Source organism: Callorhinchus milii, unplaced genomic scaffold (assembly GCF_018977255.1).
Source record: "Callorhinchus milii isolate IMCB2004 unplaced genomic scaffold, IMCB_Cmil_1.0 Scaffold1, whole genome shotgun sequence".
Lineage (NCBI taxonomy): Eukaryota > Metazoa > Chordata > Chondrichthyes > Chimaeriformes > Callorhinchidae > Callorhinchus > Callorhinchus milii.
The window spans coordinates 73,667,021-73,683,054 of record NW_024704742.1 but is presented as its reverse complement, the minus strand read 5'-3'; the positions used below and the strand labels follow the sequence as shown (position 1 = coordinate 73,683,054).

Below are 16,034 nucleotides of genomic sequence, written 5' to 3'. Positions count from 1 at the left end.
AAATAAAGATATTGTTCCAATCCTAACATAATCATCCAGGTAAATTGGTGATTCATCCCTTAGTTGCTTATGGCATCTTGTTGCTTGCAAAATGGCTGTTATGTTTGTCTATAAGTACACAGTCACTGTCTAGTAATTACTTAACACAAATTAATATAATGCCCTTTGAGCTGTTTCAACATGATTGGGCAAGTTCGTCCTTTTCAATAATAATCTAATAATCCTTACATTTGATATAGCTCTTTTCATGTTTGGAGGACATCTATAAAGTGTAGTGACTGTACTGCATAAACTTGGTCTTTATTCTCTTGACTCCAGAAGGTTGAAGGGCGATCTATTGAGGTTTTAAAATAATGGAGGGATTTGATAGGTTAGATACAGATAAACTATTTCATCAGGTTGGGGAATCCAGAACAAGGGCGCATACTATTAAAATTAGAGCTAAGCCATCTAGGAATGAAATTAGGAGGTAGTTTTTCACCCAAAAAGCAAAGAAAATTTGGAATTCTCTCCCCCAAAAGGCTAATGATGCTGGATCCATTCACATTTTCAAGATGGAAGTAGATAAATATTTGGTAGTCAGGGTATTAAGAGTCATTGGGCAAGGACGGGTAATTGGAGTTGAGGTATAGATCAGCCATAAAATGGCGGAACAGGCTAGAGGGGCTGAATAGCATACTCTTGTTTCTATGTCTATGTTATATATATTTTGTAGATGAGTGTCTACAATTCATGCTTGACTTAATTTGAAATGAATTCATTATTTCTCACTACCCTAATCAGTCTCTCTTTTTATTTGTGTCTATTAATTTGTACTTCAAATTGTCATATGCTAGAAAAGAATATGATGTGCAATGAAGGATATTTTTGATATTCCAGTGGACTTTCCAGCATTCTGGGTAGAAATTTATGTGAATCATATTTCGAAAGAATTGAACTGTCTTTACATCATAATCCTGACTGAATCTGGCAGTATTTCTGAATATTAATTGTATATGATATATTATAATTGATTTGCTTCCTTTTTAATACCTTTGTTTGAATCTTGTGCTATTTTTACAGTTAATAAAAGTTGTAGAAAATACTGGAAAAAAAGAAAGGGAACAATAACTTGCACTTATACAGTACCTTTCATGGAGGAGAGGGTGCAGGATCCAAAATTGCTGAAAGGCAAATCATTAGGATCTAAATTACATTAATATTCTAAAACTAAATTTTAGAGCGAAATAATTTAATCATGCTAGAATTAATTTGGATTATGCACTTGTACACTTGGAAACAATTTATTATTTATATTCTCATTTGAAAACCTAACAATTGCATACGGCTTAGAATTCGGCCTTATGACTGGGTTAATGCCTTTTATTCCATTCTATTCTCAATGGTTTTATTGAGTTTATTTGTTACTTTCCATCTCTATGTGTATTCTGGCTTAAATCATCTTTAGGGGATATTGATGGGTAACCTCAGCTGTGGGTTACCTGCATTGGTGGAAGTGCCATCCTTCAGTTAGAACATTAAACCAAGAGTCCACCTGCCTCTTCAGCTGAATATTAAAAGCACTATTCGAGAAGAGAATAGATGAATTGGCCATTTGTTTCATGACTGTTTTGGGGACATTTCTGTGCACAAATTGGTTGCTTTGTTCCCCTACAAAATACAGAATTTGCTTTACAGGAAATCCTATGAAACACTGAGATGTCCTCCGAAAGTGAAAGACATACCACCAAGTCCAAGAATTATTAGTATCCAACATCAATTATTTGCCAGCAGTATAAAGTTAAATGATAACTTTGATCATGCTGTTTTCTTTATATTTTCTGAAATGATTGCAGAAAAATTACAGTCTGCTTGTGCAAAGTGGAAATGAAAGGCCAATAAAATAATTTAGTCAAATCCAATCAACACTATTGAGAAGATGCATTTTTGCATTGCCTCATCCAAGCCTAGCTGCTTTTGGCAATACAGGCTTCCATTCTCCAGTAGTGATGGACCAACCTTCAGTTTCTCAGATTTTTCATCAGAGTTATTCTTTTAAAAAGTATGATTTCTATCAATGTGTAAAATGTATAATTCTTCTTGATATAATTCTAATCTTATTGATAATTAATAGACTATATGTGATGTTTTTGGTGCACTGGAAGACTTGGTACATAACATTTCTTATAAAACGATAATTTAAACTCAACATCTATTAAAATGTTTGTGATAGTTTAATAACAATAGTTTAATAATGGGGTAAAAGATCATATTTATTCATCTTTTCTCATCCAAAACAGTGTCACAAGAAAATAAATCCAGAAGGTTGGTTACGTAGTTGACTTGTTCTATACTCCAGAAAATGTCTGATTGCCTTAGAACTTGAGAACATTAAAAAAAGGTATTTAGAATGAGTGGATAATTAATTCATCTGGGACCAGAAACTATGTGTTCTGTACTAATTAAATGTGCACCAAAAGGTGTTATAAATCCGGACCGAGCATAGCTGAGTGTCAAAAATTAATGAGTGTTGTGTTCTCCCCTACTGTATTTCCTCCCTCAACCCATTCAAAATCCACCACTGTTGACAGATCTTCACAGGACATATAGCGGGAAAGGGTTCTATTACAGTGGATTTCATATTCTAAAAATTCCTGGTTGCAGCAATAAACGAGAGAGAGAGAGAGACAGAGAGAGAGCGATTGAAGCACAGTTTCTTATTTAGATTAACCATGTACCAATTCCCTTCGCCCATTGGTCACCTCAAAGTATGCAACCATACCGCTATTCGGTGGAAAGGTTACAACCTCTGAATGTTTGCAAACCCAGAGATATGTCAGATGTAAGAATCCATCAATGAAAAATGGGAGTAATCCAACTCAAATGTTACTGAGAGTTGGTCTAAATCAGACTGATGTTTCTCATCAGTGACCTTTTCCAAAATTGCTCTTGCTGCAAGATTGTGTATGCATGAAAAGTATCTGCTTGAAGTGTTGGAAATATAAAAGATTTAAATTCAGTTGTTGAGGTTTCTGTACATTTAGAAATGTACAGTGAATGAATAATTGAATGGAAAAGAACCAAAAAAATTGCTGTCCTCCTCAGATCTGTAGACCAATGATAATGAGGGGCCAACAGAACACCCAAGCTGACCTGGAAGTTGTGGAGCTCTGTAATGATCCTGTAATGCTATTTTGATCCAGTAACTGATGGACAAATCCATAAAGAATTAGGATTCTTCCAGTTACTGCTTTTCAGTAACTGGAAGTTGTATGAAGAAATTGTTGATGATATATGAAAGAAAGACTCAGTAAGAGTTCAAAGCTTTCTGAGCTGCGTCACATGCCATTTATTTGTTGATATTCTGAAACTACTGGAAGCAGCTGCAATTTGTTAAGAACTTTACTTGATTTTATTATTGCCTTTTCAAGTGTGGGCATGAAGTGAAATGAAAATACGGTGCCCCTTTCTTTTGATTTGGAATAAATTCTCAAACATAACAAAATTGCGTCGGTCACAAAGACAATGTTATTTGGTTATTCTATTTGGGGAATTGTCAGCCAGGAAACCAGGAGAAACTTCCTTAGGTTCTTTAATGCCCCCCTGAACAGTCAGACAAAACCTTGGTTTAACTTCTCATCTGAAGGACTGCACCTCTGCGATTTCAGTACTCCCCCAGCACTGCATTGGAGTGTCAACCGAGACTCTGAGCTCAAATTCCTGACATGGGGCTTGAACACACAGCCTTCTGACTCAGAGATGAGAATGCTATGAAATAAGACAGCGGAGCACGTTTTCTCGGTAAATAAGCAGGCTCAAAGAAATGTGAAGTTAAAATAATGAGAAAAAAGTATTTACTGGTCAGAAAGTGTGAACTAAAGATGTCCAAGGAAAATTGAAAATGGCCTGTATGATTTATTAAAAATGGCATTCTGCAAGACCCGTTACCTTGGCTTAACCAGGGGCAACATAGCACCAATGAGTACATAGAGATGCCCAGGTACTGTGTAATCCGAAGTTCATCAGTGCTCAGGCCATGTCAAAGCTCTGCAAAGTCATCTCCTCATGACAAATCCTGTAGCTCAGTGGTTAGAGCATTCGCCTCTCAAGCGAGAGACCTGGGTTCGATTCCCAGCAGGGCAAAACCTTGGGCAAGTTTCCTTACTTCACACGCCTGATAATAATCCCTCAAGAAAAAAAAGCAATAATAAATTGGTCACTTGAATCCACGATTGTTTGTGGGACACTGCTGTTGGCAATTGGCTGCCATGTTTTGCCCACAAATAAACAGTCAGTTCATTTTACAGTATATTCTGTGAAGTGCTTTGAACGTCTAGAAGATGTGCAAAGCGCTATATCGAATGCATGTATTATTATATAAATGTCATTTATCTGTGCTGAATTTGCTGGTCTTAGCCAGAGCTGTCGGGAAGCTAAATTGGCCCCAGCTTTCCCAGGTACATGGAGGGGAAACCCAGCTAGGGTCCCTGCTCCTGGTATCTGCAGTGCTCTATAAAACAACAAAATTACATTTGTATAGTGCCTTTCACGTTGGGAGGACGTCCCAGGGTGCTGGACAATCAGTGTTTTGGATACGATCTGGGACCCGGGATCAGGGAGGGTGGAGGGCGGGGGGGGGGGGGAGGAAGGTGATCGAAGGCTCGGTCAAAGAGGAGGGTCTTGAGACAGGTCTTGAAAGAGGCAAGAGAGGGGACGAGATGGAGGCACTGCAGGATAGTGTTCCAGAGGGTGGGGTCATAGTGTCAGAAGGCACATGGCATTAGTGGAAAGGTAACTGCATGGATAGAAAGTTAGTAAAAAAGATAGGAATTGGAGGGTTGGAGTACAGGGTTGTTATTTGCAATGTAGAGATAAATAGTGGTGTCCCCAGGTACCATTGATAGGACTACTGCTTTCCTCCATGATTCTGGTATTCGGGGCACAATTTCTAAGTTTACAGATGACAAAAATGTAGGGATTGTAGCTAACAGTGAAGAAGATTGTAAGCAACTTCGCGGGAACATAGATTAGTTGACTGGACAGGGAAATGGCAAATGAAATTGAATGCGACGAATATGAGGGAATGCATTTTAGGAAGAATAAGAACAAGTATATTTTGGGTGCTAAAATATAAAAAGTAGTGGAATAGCAGAGGGCCTGGGGGTTTAATGTACAAAATTCTTTAAAGGTCGGACATCAGTTGGACAAAGCTGTCAAAAAGCTAAATGGAATCTTAGGTTTTATAAATAGGGTGGAGATTATTAGCAAAGAGATAATACTAAACTTATACAAATTGTTTGTTAGACTGTAGTTAAAATATTATGTCCAGTTTTGGTCACCCCACTTCAGGAGAGAGGTGACGGCAATAGTAGGGGTACAGAGGAGATTTACTCAGATGATGCTGGGGACGAGAGCTTGGCCTATGAGTGGAGACTGGAGGAACTGGGACATTTTTTGCCGGAAAAAAAATGTTGATGGGACACCTGATCGTGGTCTTTAAAATTACGAGGTGTTTTGATAGTCAATTGGGGTAATTATTTCTACTGGTCGGTGAGTCAGTAACTAGAGGGCACCAATTTAATATAGATTGTAAATGAGCAACTGGGGAGGTTAGGAGAATTTTTTTTCATACCCAGTAGTTGCAGATCATCCAAAACTCTGCAGCTCATGTACTCTGACGCACCAGGCTCTGTGACCCCATCACTCCCACCCTCGCCCGACTCCACTGGCTCCCCATCCCCCAGAGAATCGAGTTCAAGATCCTCATCCTCACCTTTAAGGCCATCTATGACCTTGCCCCTCCTACCTCTCTGACCTGCTGACTCCCTACCAACCTGCCCGCTCCCTCCGTTTATCGGGCTCCAGCCTGCTCCATGTCTTCCGCCCTACCATTGGTGGCCGGGCTTTCAGCCTCTCTGCTCCCACACTCTGGAACTCCATCCCACGGTCCCTTCGCCTCGCGTCCTCCCTTGCCTCCTTCAAGGCCGGTCTCAAGACCCTTCTCTTCGTCCATGCCTTTGGTCGCCCTCCCATCTCTCCACCTTCCCTCAACCCTACACCCCCCTCCCTCATGCTCAGGCCCCGATACCTGACTGTTCAGCGCTTTGGAAGGTCCTCCTGACATGAAAGGCGCTCTATAAATGTAATTTTGTTGTCGTTGTTATAGTTAGGATATGGAATGCTCTACAGGGAGCTGTAGTTGAGGCATAATCCATATTGGCCTTCAAAAAGGAACTAGACAAGTACATTAAAAATGGTCAGCTACAGATGAATAGTGAAAGGGCACGTAAATGGGACTGAAAGGATTGCTTTGAGGAAGCTGGCACGGACACAATGTACCACCTTCTGTGCGCTAAATTTCTATGGTTTTATGATTGTGCACTTGTGTATGGAAGCTGGATGGAAAGAGATCAGATTTGCTGTGATGCCCTCTATGCATAAGGAGCCTGCCAATGCTTTCTGCCAAGGCTCATGCTATAATGATGGCCATTTGGGTGAGCTACTGGAGGGCTACCACTGCCCAGCAAGAGGAGGCCAGACCAGGAGCAGTAAGGGCTGCAAGCTGTTTTCAAGCACCTGTCCAAATGCCGGCAAGGTTCTTTAGCTATTCTGATTACCCAGATGCAATGTGATGCTGGTGCATGAAGCATTATGTCAGAGTTTGATGTTTCTGTAGCAGATCCAGTTAAGTAGAGAACAAACTGACTTTTCCTGCCCTCAAATCTATTCCACTCTGTTGTAGAAACTGGATATAAAAAACAGTTTGTTTATATATCGTTCAAATGCAAAAGAAAAGTGTTACCACACAGACTGAGATGAATTAGAAATTGAATGTATCGTCAAAACGCAAAATACTGCAGATGCTGGAAATCTGAAGCAAAAACAGAAGTCTCTTGCAACACTCAGCGGGTCAGGCAGCATCTGTGGAGAAAAGAAAGTGAGTCAACGTTTTGGGTCCACAACCCTTTGTCAGAACTCCACTGAATGTATGGTGTTGAGCAAAGTGACAGGTAATTTGCCCGAACAACATCTTCCAAAAAACAATTCATTTGCATTTTGGATGAATTTAGATGAGGAGGGAATATAATAATAATAATCATTGCATTTGTTATGTCGTTGATATGTCACAAAGTGCATTAAAGGATTTTACTGTAAAGTGTAGTGACTGTATTTTGTAGGTGAACGTGGCAGCCAATTTGCACAGCAGTCTGCCACAAACAGCCATGAAATGAATCACCAATTTTTTATTTGTGGGATTGTTGGCCAGGATAACTCCATTCTTTTTTTGAACAATGCAATGGGGTCTTTAATATCCACCAGAACAGACAGATGGGACCTTGGTGTAACACTTCATCCCAAAGACAGCACCTCCAACAATGCAGTGCTCCACCAACACTGCACTGGAGTGTCAGCCAAGACTGTGAGTTCAAAATCCCCAAATAGGGCTTGAACCCATGTGAGGCTAAGCGTGCTACTAACAGAGCCAGGCTACTCTGGCATAAGCCTGTATAACAAGGGGAAATGGTGGAGGTGCTAGATAGGGAGAGGAGGCATGTTCTTAATGTTCACCTGAATTACAAAGCAGACTGGCCCTGAATGGCTCAACTAAAAGAGGAGGATGTGCTGGAGATAAATAACAAGCTTGGATTTAGTAGAAAATATTATGTAGGGAAATTAGCAGCCAATTTGTGACAGCAATGCCTCACAAACAACAATCAGATGAATAGTCAAATTAATTGAGTAAACCAGTTCTGCCGAAAGGTCACAGACCTGAAACGTTAACTCATTTTCCTCTCTCCATGAATGCTGCCTGACCCACTGCGTGTTCCCAGTGACTTCTGTGTTTATGTGCCTTTATGTAACATTTAAGTGCCTTTGGCAGGATAAATGTGGAAATTAGGGGGACAATGGTGTGAAGCAAATATAGCCCCAAAAGAGGCTCAGGATTAATCACGTCATGAATATGGATCAAAAGGAATGATTTCTATTCCATCTCAACTATCCATCAAATGGTAGCTTCTCTCACGTGAAAATAAAACTAAGTTAACATCCATTGACTTGAACAATATGAACATAATGGAGTAATAATCGTGAATGAAGCTAGATAAGTTACAGTATTACAATACTAACAACTTGTAAATCTTTGACCACAAGATATGGAGATATATTTTTCAGTTTGGGTAAGTGAATAGTCTGCAATATGTAGTGGCTAGCAGAGACATTTCTTAAATACAGTGTCATTCGTTTGCTTTTCCCTGAAGGTAAGCATCTGTTTGGAATGCAATAGCAGTAAGCTCCGTGGCTTGAAGAGGAAGTGGATTCGCTGTTCAGCTCAGGCTACAGTTCTGCACCTGAAGAAATTTATTGCCAAAAAACTCAACCTATCATCATTTAATGAGGTACTTATTTCATTGAAATGATAAATAACTACAATTCATAAAAGAACAAGTGTAAAGAAGTGAACACAGATTTTGGTTTATGTGCCTATCCTTTTCTTTCCTTCAACTGGAATGTATATATTTCTATGAGATACATAGCCAGGAACATCATTAGCTGTATGTTCCCAGCATCCTCAGGATATTTGACCCCATTAAACTCTACTTCTCTCTCATTGCTTATGAGCTTTTCAGCTCCTGCTGTTTCCCTTATATTATTTTCATTTTTTATCTGCTTTATCTTGATAGAAAATCAGGATCAATCTTTGGCATGGTGTCGCTTTCATTTTCTTCTCTTTTTTAAAGTGAACAGTTTATAATCTATAAGCAATGTATATTTGTGTGAGTAAACAATCTAGACTATGTAGAATGTCTCAATTTTTTTTAAAGCAAGAATTAACTGCACGTATACAAATTGTAGTATGCGTAAATAATATAACTGAGTATGAAACTCAGTCCTTAGATCTGATAAAAAAGCTACTATTTAGGGCACAACCATTCAGCAGATTTGAAACAGTAGACTCAGGATGAGCCCTTATATTGGATAGTGAGCAAACAGTATAAAATATCATAGATTATTTCTGTCCATTTATCTAACATTTTGTAATATTGCAACATTTTTCTGGGTACAATATGTTGATTTTAGTATCTGAGTGGTCTAAGGATTTTGATGTATTTGATTTAACGTACATGGTAAAATTACCTCGTAGATAGTTGCTTGCATGAGTGTGTCTGGCTAATGGAAATGCAAGTGTAAGATTGTGAATTTCTTGCTCTGGGAATCATTGCAGTTACTTTGTTGATTTAGTAGTGTTTTTCAAAACAAAAGAACAAAAGACTCTCGTCAAATGTGTTTTAACTACTCCACATTGATTGGGTCTATTATGCAAGTTGTGTAAACTATGTAAAAACACTTGCGCTCCATGTAAAGGATTTGTAAATGCAGGTTCATAGATAGATAAGATAAAGAATTATGACTACCTGCCCCCTACAACAGCGGTTTTAGATGTGGACTAACAATGAAAGGAAATTGATATTTTGCAATCCAGTCACCCAGTAGTGATTGTTTCTGTCTTTATATTTCTGTAGCTGGATATACTATGCAATGAAGAAATCCTTGGCAAGGACCACACTCTGAAATTTGTTGTTGTTACGCGATGGAGATTTAAGGTAACTAGATTGTCTTTGCCCACAACATACATTATGTGCATTATACTGGCTTTAGGAATCTACTTCTTGGGAGAAATGGATCACCTGACTCATTCATACCATGGCATAGATCTTGACTTTGAAGTTAACAGTTTCTATCATGGGAAATTATGAAGAAATTGCATTTTTAGTGCTGATAAAATAAAGAATTACCTTGCATTATAGGATATAAGGGCTAAGGATCCTAGCTTCAGGTCTTAATAATCCTAGTTTTAAATTGATCATGTATGTTAAGAAGTGGAACAAATATATTCCACCCTGAAAGATCATATACTTCCTCCTCTCATTCATCAGAATAGCTGGGGTCCACTTAAAGTGATTTATGAAAACATTACAGTACTTATTTTCTTGTGACTGCTTAAAGGGAGATGGCAATTTCAATAACCATTGAAATAATGTCCACTTACAGATTAAAAATGCAGAGAATGTGCCCAGGAGAGGTGTTACCAGAGCCAAAGACAAACTGCCTGGAGTTCTGCATATAATTCTGTTTGCCAAATTGCATCTATTACACCAGAAAAGGTGCAGTTACATTGATAAATAAAATGAGGAAATTAGGAGTTGAGAGGTTATGGAAGCTGGGAATGCTGGTACAGAGGAGATTGAAGTATTCATGATTTCAAAAGGCAATAATAGAACCCTAACAACATGTTTAGTATGGTTAAAAAAATAATAAGGGAGTATCAAATTCAGAAGAAGGAAGGAAAAGAGACTTTTTTTTTTACTTGACACTGAATAGTAAATATGTGAAATCGAATAGCCAGGGAGGCAGATTGTATTAGACAATTTGAGAAATTAGACATCTATTTAGGGTGAAATTGATTAAAGAGTATCAGAGATGGAGTTGTGTAGGATTATTCATTGATTTATTTTACTTTGGGCCTGGGCAAGATGGACTGCAATGATCGTTTCTTATCCTGACAGTCCTGTGTAAGAAACCAGATTGTTGATATGGATCCTGATAGATAACAAATATTAAAAATGGAGCTACCAACGGTATGAAGTGGTAGTTGTTGGATAACTTGTGAGAGACTTGAAACAATTGATTTTCTGAGGATTTGAAAGAACTAAGAGCATCACTTACTGTAAAAAGGCAGATGAAGATCTAATGATTCCTCCATTGCACTGAGCGAAGGGCATTGTATAGGCCGTGAGCATCAGAGCTGAAGGAAGTCGAAGATTGTGGAATGGAATTGTCAGTAATAGAATAGATAGGGTTGGATGAAGAGTGGAGAAGGTAATTGATGTGAATTAACAAGGCGGAAGAAAGAAGAGCCTTGGGGAACCTCTGATCTGATGGAAAAAGAATCAGAGGATGAACTATCAACTACTGCACAGACAGTGCAATTTCAGAGGAAGCTAGACAGCCAAGAGCATAACTATGGTGGAGTGCAAATCACAGTGGTGTCATATCTGTATAAAGTCTCAGGCCTCTGGGCATGGCTTTCATGTTAGTAAAGTACTGTATTGGCACAGTGTTGATTGAAACATGGAATGGCACTAAAGTCTATTTTTCAGGGGTAACATTTGATGATTGAAAGTGACCGTGTAAGACTTATGATTTACAATTTAATTTGTATTTACCCAACATGTTTGTTTTTTGCTTCGCAGTTAAAGGCAATCTCTCCCTGTGTTGTCACTTGCAAATGTGTTCCTGCTCTCAGCATTACACGTGCAGAATTAACCATCACGTGTTGAATCAGGATTTTTGGAGCTTACATTACATAACTGGAAAACACTAGCTTGCCCTTTAGTGGCATTCCAGTACAAATTCTCCAGGATTTTCTATGCTCCCAACAATCAGTCTCAAGTAGATGCGACATGTCTAATTGTTACAGTAGCTTCTGGTTAAAATCTTCTCTTATGCCACCTAATATTAAAAAAGCACATTTTAATATATATCATATAATTTCCTAGGTTGTAACTGGGCGAACTCTTGTTGCTATGCATCTGAACTATAAAATATGCAGCAAAGAGATGCACTTGCGTAGATTTTACAATACATAACATTAAGCTAAAATCTCAGTTAAATTCATTTGGTAGGGAATGAAATCAGATCCATGTAACTATTTCTTTAACACTGCAGTAATTCTCATTGCAGAATGTTTCAGGCTGCAAAGGGTTATTCACAAAAATATAATCATGGTCTACTGTAGAGAGGTTTTCTTATGTTGCCATTCTGAAATTCACAAAAGGTGTGGATGTATGAATGTGGTGGGTTTGCCAATATCACTGACTTTTATCCACTAATTGAAGGGATTCATCTTCCCATGCATCAGGCTTGTCAGACATCTTCGCAGAAAATATATAAGTGAACCTACCTTTTCCCATGCATGTGTCCTAATGAACATCTTAAAGTCACGTGGGGGTCAGTTGTAGCCTTTGTCTGCCCCAATACCTCCAGCTGACTCTTAATGGACACAATTAAGTTAACATCAGACTAGGAAGATTTGCTGAGTTTTTATATTAATGTATTGTCATATTGGATAAAGTACTTTTAAAAAAGCAGATTTGTTTACTATTATATTGAAAAAATGTAGTATATTTACAAAGCTGTTTTTTCCCTCTTTCTCTTTTTGAAGAAATCACCCCTCCTGCTGCATTATAGGCCTAAAATGGACCTGCTATGACATCAATTTTTAAATGACAGCAGAACTTCATAAGGTGCAACTTTTGCAGAGACTATCACCCAGCACTCAGTCAATGCATCACTGGATCTAGCATGTGGCACAAACCAGCAAACACACACCGGATCAGAAGTACTGTTCTACTGGGACTGGCACAACAAGATCTGCTTCTGTGCTGTCTTCTCAAAATTGTGTTGGAATCGCTCATGTTTAAGTGGGTTTACAGTCATAATATATTACAAAAAGGATCAAATGAAATTGCACCAAGACACTTTTATACCTGGTTTCTAAAAAATTGCAGTGTCATGAATTTGATGTGTTAGAAGGCTTTGTTATTGTGGGCACAAAAATCCTTTATAGTTTACATTTATGACTTTTGCTTTATCTTAGTAACTTGGTGAACCTACACGTAATTTTAAACCATTTTAATTATGCAGTTTATTAAGCTCTCGGTCACTTTGGCTTTCTTATTAAAAGGGCCGTTGGGATGGTTTATATGGGTGCAGTGTAACACTTAATGGTATTTTTTAAGAAAAATAAAAGCAGCTTTTTTTTTACACTACCGATTGCACAGCAAGGTGCAGTTCTGGAATAAAACGGGTAGTGTAATCACTGCTGGTTTGCACACTTTAGAAAGGTACTGGCACAGAATTCTGCCTCTCAAGAGGTGGGTTTCCTGCTACTGTTACTGTGGAGGTGCAGCACTAGTGTGACCGCTGTTTTACAGTCTCATCAGAATTGATCTAGTAGCAAAATTCAAGATTGCCTGGAAAATGGTCCCTGTTTGTATCTGCCCAATCTTATAAAAACAATCATCATTAATGAACTTCAGAAGTCTGTGTGGAGCAGAGTAAGCGGGGCAGCTCTGATAGTCATCTGTGTTTACCTCCGCAATTTTACACGAGTTACAAATGTGAACACTGCCCTTGTGAAGAACCATCCTCTAGAAATTTATCTCACTCATTCACAATTTCCTTCCCATTGTGCAAACAAAACCTTTCAAGTAAAAATCGCACATAAACAATATCAGTACAGATTTTCTTTGCTTGTATTGTATCATTTACTAGGTACAGTTATCTTCTGTCAGATCTTTCTCAATGATGGTTTTACTTAAAGAATATTCTCAGGAGAGGTGGTATACTTGTCTAAGCATAAAAATTCTAGTTAATGTGATGAAAATAATTTTGAGGGATTGAAAATAATGTTTACTGTACACATATAAATAACCAGAAATGTTAAACCCCTCTCCCCATTCCTTTGTCTATTCACCACCTAAACCACAATAGTATATTTTCATATAAAATGTTTGGTAGAAAAAGAATCATGATGTCATTAGCAATGCTTTTTCTAACCCTGTTCACATTCTGTGGGGTTGTGTCTTTATGATTGACATCTGCTGTTTGTTTTTTTGTACACGTTGAGTGCTCATTTTTTGTACACAAAATATTTTTGGGGACAGTGGATTAATATACAGGGGTTGAAATTGTGGTCATTGAAAAAATAGAAGCAAAACTGACGATTTAATGCCAGTAAAATGCTTCTTGACTTCCAGTTTGCCTTTTGCAGAGAACTCCACGTACATAACACTGACCTCGGCTGTTGACTCTGACTGAAGATCATATCCGAGTCGAGATCAGAGGATCAGCATGACGTACTGGGCTTCCCTACACAAGTCTCACTTTATATCCTAATGTGCCTTTGAGGCATAATTTTTCAATGATTGTACTTTCAACCCATTAATTCAAAGTGAATTTAGGCTCCCAATGCAAACCTGCCCACAGGATAGACCACGGGATGGCTGTTTTGGTAAATAGAACATGTCTTGCTGGTAGAAGCAATCTTCTGAAGTTGGAATCGACGCACACTGCTTGGATAAACTAGAGGGAACTGTGGACTAGTTGCATATAATTATGCTAATACCTTAATCTTAGGGTGGATGATACTCACACTAAGTGCTCAAAAATTTTTTTTAAAGTGTTAAGAAAAGTTGAGCATCAAGCATATACTAAGATAACATTTCTTGACTTTATGAATATTTAATCTGCATACAACTGCAGAATTCTTTATTTGAAATGTCTGACTTCACCTTTTGTAGAGTGGATCAAGTACTATATGTGGAAATATCCCAAGATCAGTGTTTTTAACTTCCCCTCCTCCTCACAAAATTAGAATTTGTATGAGTTTTAAATGAAATGTAATGCAACAGCTATATTTTGTTTAATGTCTCAAATTTGAAAAAGTTGCAGACAAGTATCTTTTACTGCATTCAAAGAATAAAATTCCACAAATAGAAGTTTACAATGTAAATTTTCTCTCTACTCCACCCACCCCCCAAAATAAAAATAATATTTAGGATTGGAATTTGTAGTCCCAGCTGTAAGAGGCAGTTCTTTAACAGGGCATTTGTGTCTTGGTCAATAATCCCATGGTTCATCCTTTTTTTTCACAAATGCTTTCAGCTTGTACACTAGAAGCTAATACAACTCTCAATATCACAATATTAGGAATCACTATTCATAATCTTAACCCTTTACTTATAAATACATTTTTAAAAATAAAATGTTAAAAACTACTTTTCTTTTACTCCTATTATCTCCTCTCGTTTTCCTCCCGTTCATTATTTTGTACAGTGAATAATGCCCTCTTTATTCTGAACGAGTTAAATATACTTACCTTTTTTATACTATGCTTCCTGTGTGCCAATGTCCACTGTTTCAGCTGGTTGAAGTCCAGACTCTGATTTTGGGTTTGAGTCTCATCTCATGAGAATCAATTCTTTAATGATTCTTTAATGTGATTTAGCGGGGCCTTCACAGTGAGGGAGTCACCTTATCCATGATGCTGGTAGCCTGATTTCTGTTGGACAAAAAAATTCAGCTGTGGTGCAGTAAGGGTTAATTATCTTGTCCTTATAATGGAAACCAGAATCATTATGGTCACTGCCTCTCAAGTGCTAATGGCAGTCTCATTAGAAGAACTGGACTTTGTCGGATTTTGTTTTGCCTTAACCACTCCTCTCTTCCCACTCAGAAGATGATAAATAAATTCAGCCACCAAATTTAGCTGGAGGCTTGGGAGGTTAGATGACCTAGTACATCTGCTGGCCAGATATTTTAATACCTTTGCTTGTTACTTTGAGAAGAAATCTCCTCAGTGATGAATTTTTCAGTGACAGTAAGTCCACCATTTTAATAATAATCCTTACCTTGATATGACCCCTATCATGTCAAGATGTCTCAAAGTGCTTCAAAGCGTCTTTCTTAAAGTGCAGCTCAGTGTACTTATAGGCTTATATTATACAGTGGTGGCCAACCAAATACATTTTTCTTGATTTATAGCCACACCATGAATATTGCTACTCAGTAGCTACTGGAAACAAAATATTGTTTAAGCACACACGTACCTAGACAGGTGTGAATGTTTGGTAGGCCACTTCTTCATGGATTGGCCACTACTGCAACAGCAACGGTCCCACAAACTGAATGACCAATTTTTTTTGTTGGATAATTGACCAGGACACAGAGAAATCCCCTTCTTTTAAACAAGCAGATGGTGAGAGCTTGGGTTTAACATCTCACCTGAGAGAAAACATCTCTTGACAATGCAGTGCATTGAAGTGTGATATGCACACTATCTCACGTGCAGTGCATATGAGCTCAAAATCCCACTGTGGGGCTTGACCCCACAACTTCTGACTTACCCTTTGATAACAAAAATCTATAGCTTCTGGTATCTTTCTGTGTGTGTTTGTTCTGTCACTTTTCCTAGTCTTATTATTTATTCT

General features: G+C 38.1%; 1 protein-coding gene across 1 annotated transcript in view; it reads left to right on the top strand.

Moving 5' to 3' along the window:
• The window catches only part of LOC103177637 (polycomb group RING finger protein 3), a 108,733-nt gene extending 95,166 nt beyond the window's left edge, over positions 1 to 13,567 (top strand). The window contains exons 8-10 of the mRNA XM_042339140.1: positions 8,241 to 8,378; positions 9,504 to 9,584; positions 12,206 to 13,567. Coding sequence (XP_042195074.1) covers positions 8,241 to 8,378; positions 9,504 to 9,584; positions 12,206 to 12,253 — 267 coding nt within the window. The 3' untranslated portion in view covers positions 12,254 to 13,567. The remainder of the gene's footprint in view (positions 1 to 8,240; positions 8,379 to 9,503; positions 9,585 to 12,205) is intronic.
• The last annotated feature ends 2,467 nt before the right edge of the window (positions 13,568 to 16,034 follow it).